The 15,797-nt window shown below is 32.2% G+C and overlaps 5 protein-coding genes across 5 annotated transcripts; 3 read left to right on the top strand and 2 right to left on the bottom strand.

The window, feature by feature from the left end:
- Positions 1-679: 679 nt before the first annotated feature.
- LOC145744574 (large ribosomal subunit protein eL38) lies at positions 680-1,983 on the bottom strand. The gene is made up of 3 exons (XM_082562450.1): positions 1,930-1,983; positions 1,567-1,673; positions 680-820 (listed from the first exon to the last, which is right to left on the bottom strand). The coding sequence occupies exons 2-3, from the start codon at positions 1,669-1,671 to the stop codon at positions 713-715; spliced, it is 213 nt and encodes a 70-aa protein (XP_082418576.1). The 5' UTR covers positions 1,672-1,673; positions 1,930-1,983; the 3' UTR covers positions 680-712.
- Positions 1,984-2,701: 718 nt separating this feature from the next.
- LOC145744569 (solute carrier family 12 member 2-like) lies at positions 2,702-6,203 on the top strand. Its single transcript, XM_082562446.1, has one exon. The coding sequence runs from the start codon at positions 2,802-2,804 to the stop codon at positions 6,201-6,203; it is 3,402 nt and encodes a 1,133-aa protein (XP_082418572.1). The 5' UTR covers positions 2,702-2,801.
- Positions 6,204-6,985: 782 nt separating this feature from the next.
- Positions 6,986-9,145, top strand: LOC145744571 (uncharacterized). Its single transcript, XM_082562448.1, has 6 exons — positions 6,986-7,124; positions 7,201-7,333; positions 7,529-7,601; positions 7,699-7,828; positions 8,063-8,187; positions 8,593-9,145. Exons 1-6 carry the CDS (start codon positions 7,058-7,060, stop codon positions 8,692-8,694), a joined length of 630 nt encoding a protein of 209 aa, XP_082418574.1. The 5' UTR covers positions 6,986-7,057; the 3' UTR covers positions 8,695-9,145.
- Positions 9,146-9,581: 436 nt separating this feature from the next.
- LOC145744968 (RING finger protein B-like) lies at positions 9,582-12,591 on the top strand. The gene is made up of 13 exons (XM_082562948.1): positions 9,582-9,652; positions 9,730-9,802; positions 9,868-9,907; positions 9,982-10,060; positions 10,120-10,208; positions 10,273-10,419; positions 10,531-10,683; positions 10,832-10,993; positions 11,067-11,287; positions 11,406-11,507; positions 11,739-11,887; positions 12,003-12,129; positions 12,208-12,591. The coding sequence occupies exons 1-13, from the start codon at positions 9,591-9,593 to the stop codon at positions 12,304-12,306; spliced, it is 1,503 nt and encodes a 500-aa protein (XP_082419074.1). The 5' UTR covers positions 9,582-9,590; the 3' UTR covers positions 12,307-12,591.
- LOC145744969 (lysine-specific demethylase RAD23B-like) lies at positions 12,408-15,580 on the bottom strand. Its single transcript, XM_082562949.1, has 10 exons — positions 15,421-15,580; positions 15,240-15,318; positions 15,042-15,121; positions 14,849-14,973; positions 14,636-14,703; positions 14,385-14,564; positions 14,201-14,254; positions 13,980-14,110; positions 13,538-13,711; positions 12,408-12,997 (listed from the first exon to the last, which is right to left on the bottom strand). Exons 1-10 carry the CDS (start codon positions 15,484-15,486, stop codon positions 12,884-12,886), a joined length of 1,071 nt encoding a protein of 356 aa, XP_082419075.1. The 5' UTR covers positions 15,487-15,580; the 3' UTR covers positions 12,408-12,883.
- Between the last annotated feature and the right edge of the window lie 217 nt (positions 15,581-15,797).

Consider the following 15,797-nt stretch of genomic DNA (forward strand, 5'->3'; position numbering starts at 1 on the left):
CTAAACTGCTCAATTTTCTTTCGACGATTAAGTGCACTTAACGCAATATAGATAAAGAAAATAACTTTTATATAAAGTGCAGGTACAATAAAAAAAATTTTAGTTTATGAAATAAATTATTAAGCAGCAATCCTTCATTATTGTATAGGATTGATAAAATTTTGTTAGCAACCGTTGGTCAAGTTATTGGCGTAAAAATTTTAACTGTTGTTTTTAAGTAAAGACGTTTTGTGTAACGCAACGTAAGTTTGCTAAACTGCAAGTTACAAAACTAAAAAAATTTTATAACTTTATTGAACCGGCAGCATGGTGTAGTAGTCGGATTATTTCCTTTAACTACATGAGGTCCTTGGTTCGATCCCCAGTGATCTCACGCCTTGAGTCAGGCGCTATAAACGGTATGAACTTCTGCTGAGCCAGCACTTAATCAGCAACGTAATTATCGGGCAACTATAATCTATAATATCCCAAACTGCTAAAAACAACGGAGACTGGGTTGGAGTAACTGATGTTACTCTACGTTTAGGTGGCGCATTCGACCTTTCCACATTGAAAATATGGATATATACAGAAAAAGGTATTATTTTAAGGCTTTTTACAATAGGCTACTACTTTATTCACTAAGCTTGACATATAACTCAAAAATATCTTATGTAAAATACTCATAACACACACAATGTAAGAATAAGAATTCTTTTATTTATACGACATTCTACTTCAACTCCTTAACACTGAGGCCAGGGGGAAGAGACTGTCGTAGTTTCTCTGCTTTGTCTTTATCTTGAATCACCAAAGTGTATAGATATCGGCTGCATCGGACCTTAGTTAAAAGAGTAATTAACAGTAAATTTCGAGTGCATGTCAAATGTATGATTAAAAGGGGTGTAGGTTAAGCAAATATGACAAACAGTGTATGAATAAGGGGTAGTGCTTGTTAAAACACTAGCCTTTACTACAAGAGGTCCTGGGTTTGACTACCACTACATCCGATGTTAGCATAATACACTTTTTTTTTGTATATATCTTTATCCTCGATGTGGGAAAGTCGAATGTGCGACTTAAACATAGAGTAACATCGGTTACTCTGACCCAGTCTCGAGTTGGCTGTGGCAGTTTGGGATATTATAGATTATAATTGCCGATAATTTTTACTGCTTATTAGTGCTGGCTCAGCAGGAGTTCATACTGTTATAGCGCCTTACTCAAGGGCGCTACAGCATGAGATCAGTGGGGATTAAACCCACGACCTCATGTGTGGTGTAGCAAGTGTTCTTACCACTACACCAAACTTAAGGGCCATTAAACACTATGTAAAGTTTATTTCATTGCACCCTAATTTATTTTCACCCTTGTAAGCTTTAGCATAATAGTTAGACAATGAACATAACGTCCCGGGTTCGATTCCTATTGGTTCTTTTAAGGGGTCAAAATAAACTTATGGTTTAATAAGTCAGAAAATGCACAGGTTATTAATACTAGAATAACATCTCACTAACACAATAAATACATAGCAAAAAAATTTCAAACATGTAATTAACTTTAATTTTATTAATTACCATATTTTACCTTAAATTTGGTGTTTTCCCTGTTCTTCTTAATTTTAACTGATTTGGCATCTGGTCGCCTGGCCGTTAAAAGAAAATCTTTTATTTCTGTGATTTGTCGCGGCATTTCTAATAAGATATATTTTTTATTAAAATTTTTATTATAAAATGCATAACCGGAAATTAATTTCTTAATCTTTACTAATATTAAAAGAATGAAATAAGTGTTTGACGCAATTTTTAAATTTAAGCAGCAAAAACAAATGGATACATATTTAAAACAAGAGATAACCAAGTTTAAATGAATAGTTTTACAAGTAACCTAAATTTTAATTAAAAAATGGATATAAAATGTGTATAAATTAATAATTAAGGTATCTCTTACTTTTAGGCTAAACAAATCCGGTCCAATATTTCTAAAAAGGAACATGCACTGTTGTTGCAGGTTAAAGGTTACGAAATTTTGTGGTATCCTGATTTTTGTTATTAATTAATAAATCTTTTAATTATTTATATAAATGTATATTTAATAAAACTAAAAATTTGTTTTTAATGTTATTATATTATTTTATTGTGTTTTACTAATAAACAAATAGGTTTTAAGCTGTTTATTATAAATACAAAAGTTACTTTTTTATTGTATATGTTTTATTTTAAGAAAATATGTTTATTAAAAAAAAAGGTTTAATAAAATTCAACATAACTAAAACTTTTAACTAAACAAAGTTGTTTATCGTAAATAAAAAAGCTTTGGATTATTACCTTTTGTTAAAAAAATGAGGATAAAATTCACATGACGGTTATTGCGAGAAAAATCATGTGATATTAAATTCACAACGTTTCGATTTATTATTTTCCCTTTTAATAGCCTCGGGAGATATAGAAGCTTTTCGCTGTTCTATTATTGAAGTTGTGAATGGAAACTTTTGAAAAAGTTTGTGTTTTTAAAAACAATTTTATGAAAAAACAGAAAAAAAATCGTTCCAGTGTATATAAATACTTCAGTCGGTCTTGTCTGTTTTCAGTTAAAAACTAAACGCTAAATTTGTATTCAAGATGGTTTTATAAACCGTTTCTTGAACTGTTGAACAGTCAGTCTGTTAGTTAGTTTTTAGTTTGCATTGCTTTATTTTAACATAAATAAAAATATTTTAATGTATTTTAACTTTTGTTCAGGTGTCTAATCACAGATATACACAACCCAACAAAATGTATTTATAAAAACTACCTAGAACTTTTGTTTATATCACTGCCATAATGTCCTCTTCAAGATTTGATGTACAGAGAGTGGAGGGTGACAGTAACACCAATCTTGTGGAACTTGAAGCTCAGACAAATAATGGAACTGAAGAAACAAGTGAGCTGGTTAACCATGAAAAAGGAGACAATGCTAAAGTCAACAGTAGTAATACCAATTTAAAAAACGAAGGATTTATAATGATGTCAAAGTCTCCGAAACATGAACCTCAAGATGAAATTACTACCGAAAATGAAGAAATAAAGCCATCTGAAGAAGTTGAGCAAAATGAAAAGAAAGGTCGATTTCATGTGGAATTTGTAGAACCTCCAAAAGATGCTCCTTCAATGCCAAATTCACCAACACACGACACCATAAACAGTGATAACTTTGACTCTCACACAAAAACTTACTACCAACGAACCTTTGGTCATAATACTCAAGAAGCGATTCCAATGGTTGCTTATTATCGTAACACTGCCTCTGTCACTGGAAAAGCTGCTAGACCGACTTTAGATCAACTTCATGAAGCTAAAGATGATATAATTGACGATGAACCAGCCACTGGAAGTCAAACAGACATTGATCCCCCATCTGGCGAACCTTACCCAACAGCCACTCCAATAAAGTTTGGTTGGATAAAAGGTGTTTTAGTGAGATGTGTGTTAAACATTTGGGGAGTAATGTTGTTTCTGCGGCTCTCGTGGGTTGTAGGTCAAGCTGGCATAGGATTTAGTTTATTAATTATTGCTTTATCTGCTGTTGTTACAGTTATAACCACCCTATCAATGTCTGCCATATGTACAAATGGTCAAGTCCGGGGTGGGGGTGCTTATTACCTAATATCTAGAAGCCTAGGTCCCGAATTTGGTGGCGCAATCGGTTTAATATTTTCACTTGCTAATGCAGTTGCTGTAGCTATGTATGTTGTAGGATTTTCGGAAACTGTGGTTCGATTAATGGAAGATAATGGTGCTACGATAACTGGAAACGCATTACATGACACTAGAATAGTTGGAGCTATTACTGTTTTATTACTGCTTGGTATAACTCAACTTGGAATGGCCTGGGAAGCCAAAATGCAAATTGTGTTGTTATTTATTCTTCTTATCTCCATTGTGAACTTTGTTATTGGCACTTTTATACCAGCAAATGAGCAGAAACAGGCTGATGGTTTTTTTAACTACCAAGCTTCGATTGCTGCTGAGAACTTTGGTCCGCATTTTCGGAATAACGAAGACTTTTTCTCGTTGTTTTCTATCTTTTTTCCAGCTGCAACTGGAATATTAGCAGGTTGTAATATCTCTGGCGATTTAAAAGATGCACAAACTGCTATACCAAAAGGCACGCTTCTTGCTATTCTTATTACTAGCATTGTGTATGCAATTATAGCTGTAATGTTAGGTTGTGTTGAAGTGACTGTAGCATCTGGTTTCGTATCTGACTTTATTGGAGTTGCCAATACTTCTTCCTTGAACTGTACAAGTGCTGCATGTCAGTTTGGGTGGGATTACACTTCAGCAGGTGGCGATTGTATCGACTCCGCTGAAGCAATGACACAATGTTATTCTCGAGGCTTGTTAAATGATTTTCAAGCTATGCAAAAGATCAGTTGGTTTTGGCCTATCATTGTTGCCGGTGTTTTTGCTGCCACTTTGTCTTCCGCATTAGCCAGCTTGGTCAGTGCACCTAAAATTTTTCAAGCAGTCTGCCGTGATAAAATCTTTCCCTTGATTGGATTTTTTGGAAAAGGCCATCCGAAGTCTGATGAACCACAGAGAGGTTACTTATTGGCATTTATTATTGCCCTTGCTTTTGTACTGATAGGTGAACTTAACGCAATAGCACCCATTATCTCCAATTTCTTTCTTGCCTCATACACTTTAATCAACTACTCTTGTTTTTCTGCATCATTGTCCAAATCACCAGGCTGGCGACCAGCTTTTAAATATTACAACATGTGGCTATCACTAGTTGGATCTGTAATTTGTTGTGTTATTATGTTTATCATTCAGTGGTGGGCAGCACTTATTACTATAGTTATCATTATTGCATTGTATAAGTATGTGGATTACAAGAAGCCAGATGTCAATTGGGGCTCTTCTACTCAAGCCTATACTTACACTCAAGCTCTTAACCATACTTTGAAGTTAAGTTCAGTTGATGATCATGTTAAAAATTTTAGACCCCAGTTGATGGTTTTGACTGGCGTACCTGCCCATAGACCTGCTCTTATACATTTCGCTTCACAAATTACTAAGAATGTGTCCCTAATGGTGTGTGGTAATGTTAAAAGTGTGCAAGGAAAATACCCATTTCGTAGCCACATCAAAGACAACGAATATCAACAAAAATGGCTTCGTAATCAACATCTGAAAGCATTTTACTCATCTGTAATTTCGCCCTCTCATACTGAAGGTGTTATGACTTTAATGCAGCTCTCTGGACTTGGTAAACTCAAACCGAACACACTGTTAATGGGATTTAAGTGTAATTGGCAATCTACAAGTGGAGAAGAACTGATTGATTATATTAATATTATACACAATGCATTTGATATGAACCATGGTGTTTGTATATTACGAATGAAGGAAGGACTGGATGTATCACACTACCTCAAAGAAAGTGGAAGTAAAATTGGATTAAGTAAATCCGATTCCAGTATAATGCAAAAAGATACTCCTTTAAATTCTGATTCTGCTGAGGCTCTAAGCCAACCAGAAGTAAAGGATAGTAGTACAAGACTTGTACATATTGCATCATCAGGACCAAAAGGTAGTTTAACAAACGTCAACGCTGCTACGCTTAAGGCTTCAACACAATTTCAATCTAACCAAGCAAAAGGCAAAACGATCGACGTTTGGTGGTTGTTTGACGACGGTGGTTTAACAATTCTCATACCTTACTTGCTTTCAACTAAACAACAATGGGCTGGTTGTAGAATGAGAATTTTCACTGGAGGCAAGAAGGAAAGGATTGACCAAGACAAAAGAACAATGGCTCAACTTTTATCCAAGTTTCGTATTAGCTTTGAAGATGTCATTGTGATTGGTGATATGAGTAACAAACCAAAAAAAGACTCCGTAGCTGAATATGAAAGCATTGTCAACCAACATCGATTTTTTGACGAAGGTTTAAGTCCAGAGGATCTTGCAGAAAAAGTTAAAGAAGAGCCTTGGAAGATTACAGACAGCGAATGGAGGACGCACAAGGATAAAATCAACCGCCAAATACGGCTTCACGAGTTGTTAAAAAAACACTCAAAAGATGCAGCACTTATTATGATGACACTACCTATGGCTCGTAAGGGAACATGTTCTGCTGCGTTGTACATGTCCTGGCTGGAAGAGTTGACTAAAGATCTACCGCCTATGGTCTTACTACGTGGAAATCAGTCTAGTGTGTTAACTTTTTACTCTTAATTTTTATTAAAAACTTTAATTTCATTCTTAATCATATTGGTATTATATATCCACCAACTTTACTAACTTTTGATTTTTTTGTAGCATTGTAGCTAATTTTTTTCGCCTACTAGGTTTTTTTTATAGTTGTCACTGTATATTTTAAATGCTAAGTTTTGGGTGATTTATTATAATTTTTGAGGCTGTTAGTAAAAAATTGTTTATTTTATTATGGTACTTCCGTTACTTTATGCGACTTACAATCTTAAGAGCATTTTTAAGTATTTGTTTGCTAAATGATTGATTTTTGTAAACTTCGACATCTTAAATATTTATTAGCTATCAAATTGCATTTTCATATTTATATTATTTATATATTAAAACTAAAAACTAATTTAAAATGCTGCTTTGGTATTGTCTAAATAAAAGTTTTTTACACCATTACTTAACACCATGTCCCGATATCAGTTCACAACATTCATAAACACTTTTAAAAAATGTATATTGCTATAAACTTAATGCTGGTTAAACTATATTATATGATTTTTTTTTAAATTTATGTTCTGTTTAGTGTAGAATTTAACATGTATTCATCTTTTAACTAATTCTGTATAAATTATACCATTTATAACTTTGTAACTTACTTTTTTTTATAATTTATCAACCTATTCGTTAAATTTAATAATAAAATTTAATTTAATTAGAGCTATATATATTAATATGCAATAATTTAATATTCTGGGTAAAAAAATAAGTAATGCCTTTCATAAAATGTTTTCTTAAACTATTGTAATTGCTTTTCTAGGTGGATTAGGTCTTGATTTAATAACTTTATTGTTTTTTGGCATAACTTTGTGGATAAAAAATACGCCAGAATGGCCTATAACAAGACGTTGTTTGGAGCAGTTTACTCCATTTTTCTATTCATCTTTGTAGCATTGGGTAAGTTCTTTATAAAAAACTGTATTCAATATTTAAATGGCATGCTGTAATTTTAAAATTTGTTTATATTTTACAGGGCTTTATCTCCTTTTAACTAACCAAGGTTTTAGGTTTGATGTGGGAGGGCTTTTGCTATCAATATCTCCTTATGCTTTCTCGTGTATTGGTATTGGACTAGCTATGGGATTTTCTGTAGTTGGAGCAGCTTGGTAAGTGACTTTTGTTTATATATATTTTTGCAATGCTTTATGGTAAAAGAAACTTGGAAGAAACATTTAAATACATAAAAACCACTACTTTAATGAATAGGACATTAGTTAGTCAAACTTAATAGCAAATATGTGTTATTTTAGGGACTGTGTGTTTTGCTAATGACAAAATAAACAAAATATTTTTTTTCGTAGGGGTATTTACACAACTGGTTCAACCATCATGGGAGCTGGTGTAATTGTGCCAAGAATTTACTCAAAAAACTTGGTAAATTAGTAAAATATATATTTTTATAGTTCTCCCTACTTGTTAGTTTTTTTAACTGTTGTCTTATTATATAACATAACAATTGGTTTAAATGTAGGTTAGTATCATTTTCTGCGAGGCAGTAGCCATTTACGGAATCATTCTTGCCATTGTTATGTCCAACAACCTTCTTTCTTATAACCCAGATGACTTAAATGATCTCACAATGAGAAAGAATTACTTTTCAGGTAAAAACAACTTAGTATACAAAATAAACACGTTTGTTAATGACATGCTGGCAATATACCACTAACCACAATTGATCTTTGTAATGTTAACCCAGTTATATTAGTTTAAATAAGCTATTGTTTGGCAGAATAACTTATACATTCCTATACATGCTGTACAACATTTAGTTTTATTATAAACTTAACTTTTACTGTAACTCACCTTTTATTGATGTACTTGTTATATTTTGATAGGTTACGCCGTCTTTGGGGCTGGGTTGGTGACAGGTTTATCAAACTTGGCATGTGGGGTTTGTGTGGGTTTAGTGGGTAGTGGAGCAGCACTTGCTGATGCTGCAAACAACACATTGTTCGTTAAAGTAAGTTTAATATTCCACATTATTTATAGTTTGTGTAGCAAATGTCCTAGCGCCTATAAAGATACAACATTGGCAAAAAATAATAATATTTTTTAAAAACTTCATTTATAAATTATGCTAAATATTTAGATAAATAATATTTAATGTACAATGTCATGTAAGGTCGGTGGCATCAACGTTTAATTAAATGGCATTAAGTAATTTTTCTAGTATGTTGTTGCATATGATTTAACAAATTAACTTTTTGACATAACAAGAGATTATTATCTCAGAAAATATCGATTCATTTGGTCAAATAAGTTTATTTTTTCCACTTAAACCTATAATGATTCATCATTATCGATAACGAACAACAACTTGTTTTTGTTTTTTTGACGTCTTTGTTTACGTTTTTTTACCCTCTAGGTGTTGATAATCGAAATTTTCGGGAGTGCAATTGGTCTCTTTGGTATTATTGTTGCAATTCTAATGAGCTCGAACGCGCATATGGTTGCGATCAATATCTAAACTTTTTTCTCTCTATGCAATTAAAATATTTATTCAAATTACCGGATTGGAACAAAAAAATAACAATTGGCTTTTGTTCAAAAGTAAATCAACGAAAACATTTCTCTACTAATTAGCAAACTGTTTAGTCACGTAATTTTAACTAATTAAATCTTTTGTATTTTATTTTTTTTTTGTAAATAATATTTTAGAACGAAAAATTATTTAGTTCCGACGCTTTTTGGCGTTATATTTTTTTCTTGACACATTTGTGTTTTTTGTGATAGTCGTTGTCTTATAATACGTGCAATAATAAACGTAAGATATAAGTAAGTTACATAGCAAATTCGATACAAATTTGGACGGTGGTTCGGTGAAAAATTTAAATTATGACAAATTTTGTTTTTTAGTCGTAGTAACATATTGTTTTGTATTCGTATTTTCCGTTAAATAAAATGATGTTAAAATCCTATATTTATCTATAATCAAATCATAAATTACAACAATGTAAGTAAATAATTGAAGTATATTGCAAGTAGTAAATGAAAATTAAATATTTGATTATTAGATTTAGAAATTATCGTTTTACATGCTTGGCCTAATTATGAATAAGCTTTAGTATAACATATGCCATGATTCAACCATAGCCAATTTATAACTTAGTTTAAAACATATGACTTTACCATAACGTCAGCATGCGAAATTTTAGGTGTATACAAAATTAATCAAATTTAAACACGTGTTTATCAAAGCCTAGATTTTAAAAAATAATGGCTAAAACAAGAAACAAAGGACACACTGATTAAGACTTTAAGAAATCTTCGAGGCACTTTCAGATAATACTTTAAGAGTAAGAGGCCACTTTCGCGAATGTCGTTTACGAAACACAATTAATTCTTCAACAAAACTATTTTAAGATGGCCGTCGTATGTTGCGCATGGAGTAAATTGCCCGCGTGTGGAAATGTACCAATATCCAGGTAGTATTAAATCGTATATAGCATATTAAAATGACTATAAGTAAAAAAAATTTAATGGAATAAATTTATATTTATAGGATAGGTCATTCAGTGTCTGTTCTGGGCGAAAACGCTTACGTTTTTGGAGGGTCTTGTCTACTTGTCTCAGATGTAAGTAAAAGCTTGAAAAGCGTTTTTAACTTTAAGTTAAAACATAATATTTTATACTTTCACAGACGCAGCCAAAATTTTACAATGACATCTACAAAATCTCAGGTAACATTTGAATTCTTAAATGTATTAAACGTAATTTGATTACCTAAAAAAAGTAATCATGTATAACTTTATAGTTGAAGATTGTCAATTTAAATGGGACCAAATAAAAATAGAAGGTATTGTTCCAGTGGCAAGGGATACGCACGCTACATGGTAAGCACAAAACAATCATAAAACCTATTTGTATTTTTAAGATATTATTTGTACTTTAGTTTTTGGGGAAGTGACTTGTACTTATTTGGTGGAAAACAATCATTGGTTAGCGACATTTGCATACCTGGAGTTTATAAGTTCGCAACAGGTAAGTTAAAGCATTTACTTGATTTATTACCAAGTTTAGATTTGTTATAATTAATTTTTTAAAGATGCACTTAGATGGGTTGAGTTAACAGTGACTGGACCAGCACCTCAGGCTGTAGGATTTTCCGTTGCTTGTTCTGGCGAAAAAATTTATGCGTTTGGCGGAATTGTAAATGGAAATGCAACAAATGACATGTTTATGTTAGATTTAAGTAAGCCACCAGAACATTTACTACTTTATTTACAGGTCACAGCCCTTTTAAAATTAATGGCCTAATCCACAGAATAAATATAGTAACTTATTTATGTTACATTTAAACTAGGTACCAACAATTGGATTCCTATCAGATGTGGGGGAATTTTACCCCAGCCAAGATGCGACCACGGTTGCGAGGTATTGAACGGAAAAATTTACGTTTTTGGAGGAACTGGTATGGAAGATGAATTCTATAACGACCTGCACTGCTTTGATACATGTATGTTAAGTAGCAAAATCAAGGACGGGGGGCTTTTTTACTCGCAAAATAGTATTTACTAAATATCTAACAAATATTTAAATCATAGTAGAAATAGCGCAAAATTGCCACCTAAATAAAAAACTAACACACTTTTGCATTTAAATAGCTGAATTGCGATGGTCACAACCACAAACCAAGGGACTCTCACCATCACCTAGAGCAGGGCATAGTTTTGTAGCACATCACGACAAAGATATTTATGTGCTAGGAGGTTCAAGAGATAACAACAACAAAATTGGAAACAACGAAATCTTTAAACTTCGCATAGGTAGGCGGTATTATGCAAGGGCAGTTGTTTTTTTATCGTTATATCCCTTTAAAACACTTTTTAAATATTTCAGAAACGAATAAATGGAAACAACCAGTTATCGCGGGGCTTTGTGCACCACCAGGTAACTTACACGGACATTGTGCGTTTATATTACATAGCAATATGTATGTCTTTGGAGGCATAAGCCCTTCTGGGTATGTAAACATGGATTTTGTACATGTACTGCGTCTTATCAACCCGTCTGAACGCAAACCAGTAATGGAGCATTTCTTGAACGATTTTTGCAAAGATGTAAGTCATCAGTTTTTGCAATACATTAATTGCCCTATGTTCTGCTAGCGAACGTAACAAATTAAAAATAGAATTTAAAAATGACGTTTTAATTTTGTAAATTAATCGTTTATGGCAGAAAAATTCACCAACATGTTGGCGACCTACCAAAAAACCAAACGTGTGCTACAAACTAACTCATAACTCGGAAGAAATGAAAGACTCCGCGCTTTTTAACAATGTAGGTTTAGTAAAATAACGATAACGTCTTAGGCAAAAGCTATAGTAAACTTGCAATTTTATAATTTGAATTTAAAAATAAACAATGTACAGTTGGTTAACAACATGTAAATAAAATCTAATTATCAAACGGAAATATACCTTTTATGCAAGGCTTGTTTTTCAGAAAAGGTAATGTTTCGGCAGTAAGGAATATCATTTTTCTTGTTATATTTAACTCTAAATCTTTCAGGTGAAGCTTCCATTAAGTGACCAAGTAATTAAGTCAGAACAATCAGAAACACACGCTTGGGAGATTCAAGTTAGCCTTAACAAGGCTGCGCAAATTGAACTAGCTTCAGCACGACAAAATTTTGAGAACGAGCGAGAAAATGTCATCAGGTGATCTCAGGCGATCTTGTTTCAGTGTTTCCAATAAACTTTACATTTAATAATTTTAAAACCAGACTTTTAGGATAAATTTAGTTTATAAAACAAAGTGTTTAATTAAATTAAGGTACGTAGCTGGAGCGAAAGCCGAAGTAGACCAACTTATAGCCCGGCACCATACTCAAAATGAAGCCTGGTGGAAAGAAAGATTAAATGAAAATGATTCAGAGCGCATGAAACTTAGAAAAGCATGGGTATAACCATTCACATTTTTTTAAATAAGTATGTGTTAAATTTATTTGATATAATCGTACTTCTAATTTTTCCTATAGGAAGAATTAGAATCGGAAAAGAAATTACTGTCCTCTGAGAGAGAAATTCTAGAAAAGAAGGCAAAAAGTGTTGCACAACTGCTCCAACAAATTATGTGATAAAAGTATCACCTAAAAACTTTTGTCACCATTATCTTTACCTTAGCATCTCATTTATAAACTAATGTAAAATGTTGTAATATAAATACTACAATAGTACATGTATTCATTCATTTCGATCTATTACTTTTAAAATAGTAAATTAACAACTCATCAAGACACTGCACCCTCTGCATGTTTATAAAAATAGAACACCACAAAAATTAGAATGAATTTAAGTTTTTAAACAAACAATGAACAATTAACCATAGAAATTTTTAGTTAGACCAAATAAGGAAATATGTATACCCATATATTCAACACAGTATGGTATTTTATAACAAAATACATCATGTGTAGATTTAATATTATCATGTAGAAGAAATGTTTTTTTTAACAAAACTTGAACAAGTTTTTCTAAGTTTAATTAATTTCGAAGTAAAACACTTTTCATGTTAAATGTTTGTTAAGGCCCAGCATAGTAAGTTCATGTATATATGCCCAGCAAAACAACAAAGATAATGAACTTTAATCAAGCTAAAAGTAGAGTATATATAATGTAGTTGTTTGTTGTTGGCTTTCATGCACGGAAGCTAGTTTATTCTCCCAGGTCAGGATTGTTAAACAAAAAATTCGCAGCTGCCTCGACATTCTTCTGGCAGGCCATATATGCCTGGACAGCCATTGCTTCTGGAAATCCCAAAACTTTAAGCTAAAAAATAGTTGATTAGTATTTAAAATACTTCAGCCCAAAGTTACTATGTTGAATATTATAAAGTTAGCTTTAAGTATCCCGGCAGCGTGGTGTAGTATCCCGGCAGCGTGGTGTAGTGGTAAGAACACTTGCTACACCACACATGAGATCGTGGATCAATCCCCACTGATCTCATGCTGTAGCACCCTTGAGTAAGGCGCTATAAACGGTATGAACTCCTGCTGAGCCAGCACTTAATCAGCAGTATCATTATCGGGCAATTATAATCTATAATATTCCATACTGCCACAGGCAACTCGAGACTGGGTCGGAGTAACTGATATTACTCTATGTTTAAGTCGCGCATTCAACTTTCCCACATCGAGGATGAATTTATATACAAAAAAAAAAGTAAAAACAAAAAATGACATAAATTTCTCTTTTAATCCTTCTAATAGTCCAGTAAATTTAATTACAAAAATCAATGTTTACAAAGTTAGAAAATTACTCCCAAAACCTGCTGAGCAACTTTGAAACAAATCAAAAACTTGTACTTACTTGTTCTATGTCACTTTGCTCCTGTGGGGTGACCTGTATCACATGTCTCTCAGGATGAGGGGCATCACCCCCTTGTTGTTGTTGTTGGGGAGGTGCAGCTGCGTCGCTCCCTTCTTCGTCATCTTCAAAATTGTTGATGAATGCGATGAATTCTTCTTGGTGTTCATTGATATACTGAGAACATAAGAAAAAAATACTTTTTGGATTTTGTTTGTAATAATTTTTTAGTTTGATTTTTAGTCTAATCTTACTTTGTACTACACTATATATATACAATTTTTTATCCAATTTACCAAACATATAGAAAACATGTAAATTTGCTTACTTCTTCTTATAATTCCTTAATTTTAATTCATAAAATTGATGTAAAATATATACTTTATGGTTTACAATATCATTTTAAATATAACCTTAAAAAAATGTCCTATTTTAAAACTCTTACTCTTAATAATTGGGGATGTGTTTGGCCTATTTCCTGCATATAAGGAATTAGAAGGCTTGAATTGTTTCGAACTTCTCTTGCCATTTGTCTAATAGCAGGGTAATTTCTCAGGGAAGCTAGTGGGTCTTGTCCTAAAATACATACAACATTTTATAATACTTGATAAGAAATGGTTGATACTAAAGTTATTTTAGGATATTAGTTGGTTAAAAATAACGAACCTTCAACAGGAGCTGGATTTGCAGGGGCAGCTGCAGGAGCTGGGGAGGCGTCAGCTTAAATAGAGACAAAAATAAAAATAGGAACAGTTTTTAGTGCTTTTAAATGTTTGGTTAGCAATAAAGATCTTATGTTTTAATGGTAACTAATATTTAAATACCAGAACTTTATTTAATTTTATTCTACCTGGTTGTTGAGTAGGTGCTGCAGTACGCTGTGGAATAGTGTCTGGCATTCCTGTAGTCAAATACTCAACAGCTCGGTCAGGATTATTAAAACTAGCGCTAAGAGCTGCTTGGACTTCACTTCTACCGAATCCCATGCTCATAATTTGGGTCACAAGATTTTCATAATCAGCTCCAAGTACTGAAGATTTTTAATTATAATTTAATGCCATACACAAACAATTACTAGCCTTTCTAACCATTTAAACTTACTTAATGCTGCTTCAGACTGGACTACATTTGCATCTGGAGGATCATTAGTAGAAGGAGGTTGTGCCACACTAAAATTTAACTTTTGTTTTAATAAACCTTTTAAAATAATAATAGAATTTAAAAAACAGAATTAGTTTTGACTAATATGTATAAGATTTATGTGATTTTGGCTAACCAATATTTCCAATAGTTTAAATAATAGTTTTGACCAACTTTTCAGTGGTTGGTTGTGGTGGTGCAGATGGTGTTGTTGGTTGTTGAGTTGTGGTTGTTGCGGGAGCAGAACTCTCCGGACTCTCTTCTGGCTTTTTTTCTGGTTCTACTGGTGCTGCTTTTGGCTACAAATAAAACAAATTTAAATAGGCATGCAACTGATTTTAGTAAAATATAAAAAAAAAAAAGTTACCTTTGTTACCATAGCAACAATAAATTTAGATTCTTCGATTTTGTAATGCGACACCAACAAATCATCTTCGAGAATTTTACCTTAAACAGATAACAGATTTTTACTTCAATTCTTAACAATCATAAATTATGTATAAAATCATTTGGTTTTATATATTCTTAATGCTTTACTTATAGTAATAATATGTATTACAGGTACCTGCATAAATTAGTTTTTGGCAAGATGCTGTAAAGCCCTCACCCTTTTCTTTTTCAATTTTTCCCTTTAACTCTTTTACCTTAAAAATCAACAAACAATAGTTAAAATCTATATTTTTTACAATTTAATTCATAAAATCATAAAAACTATATAAAGTATCGAGTTCTATTTCATTTCTTACCGTGTCTGAAGTATCGACCTCAATTTTGAAAATCTCGTGTTGTAGAGTTTTAATCGTAACGAACATGGCGATGACAATATGTTTACATACAAAACACGACTATCTATTAAGTTTCCTAATATTTTAATTACTTAGGCAACCTTTATAAAAAAATAGCAAAGTAAGTTTCGTTTACATGAATCATTAACACAACTAAATATCCTTTTTAAGTTATGAGGATTGTAAAAAAGGAACAGTATGGATCATGCATGACTAGGAGAAACTGAATTATCCCCTTTTTTGCAGTAAAACCGATATTTTATGAACCATTTTCTCATTTAACAAATTAATTTTTTTATTTGTCAAAAAAAATTAATTAAATGAATTTTATTTATTAA

The sequence above is a fragment of the Corella eumyota genome, chromosome 3 (genome assembly GCF_963082875.1).
Source record: "Corella eumyota chromosome 3, kaCorEumy4.1, whole genome shotgun sequence".
Classification (NCBI taxonomy): domain Eukaryota; kingdom Metazoa; phylum Chordata; class Ascidiacea; order Phlebobranchia; family Corellidae; genus Corella; species Corella eumyota.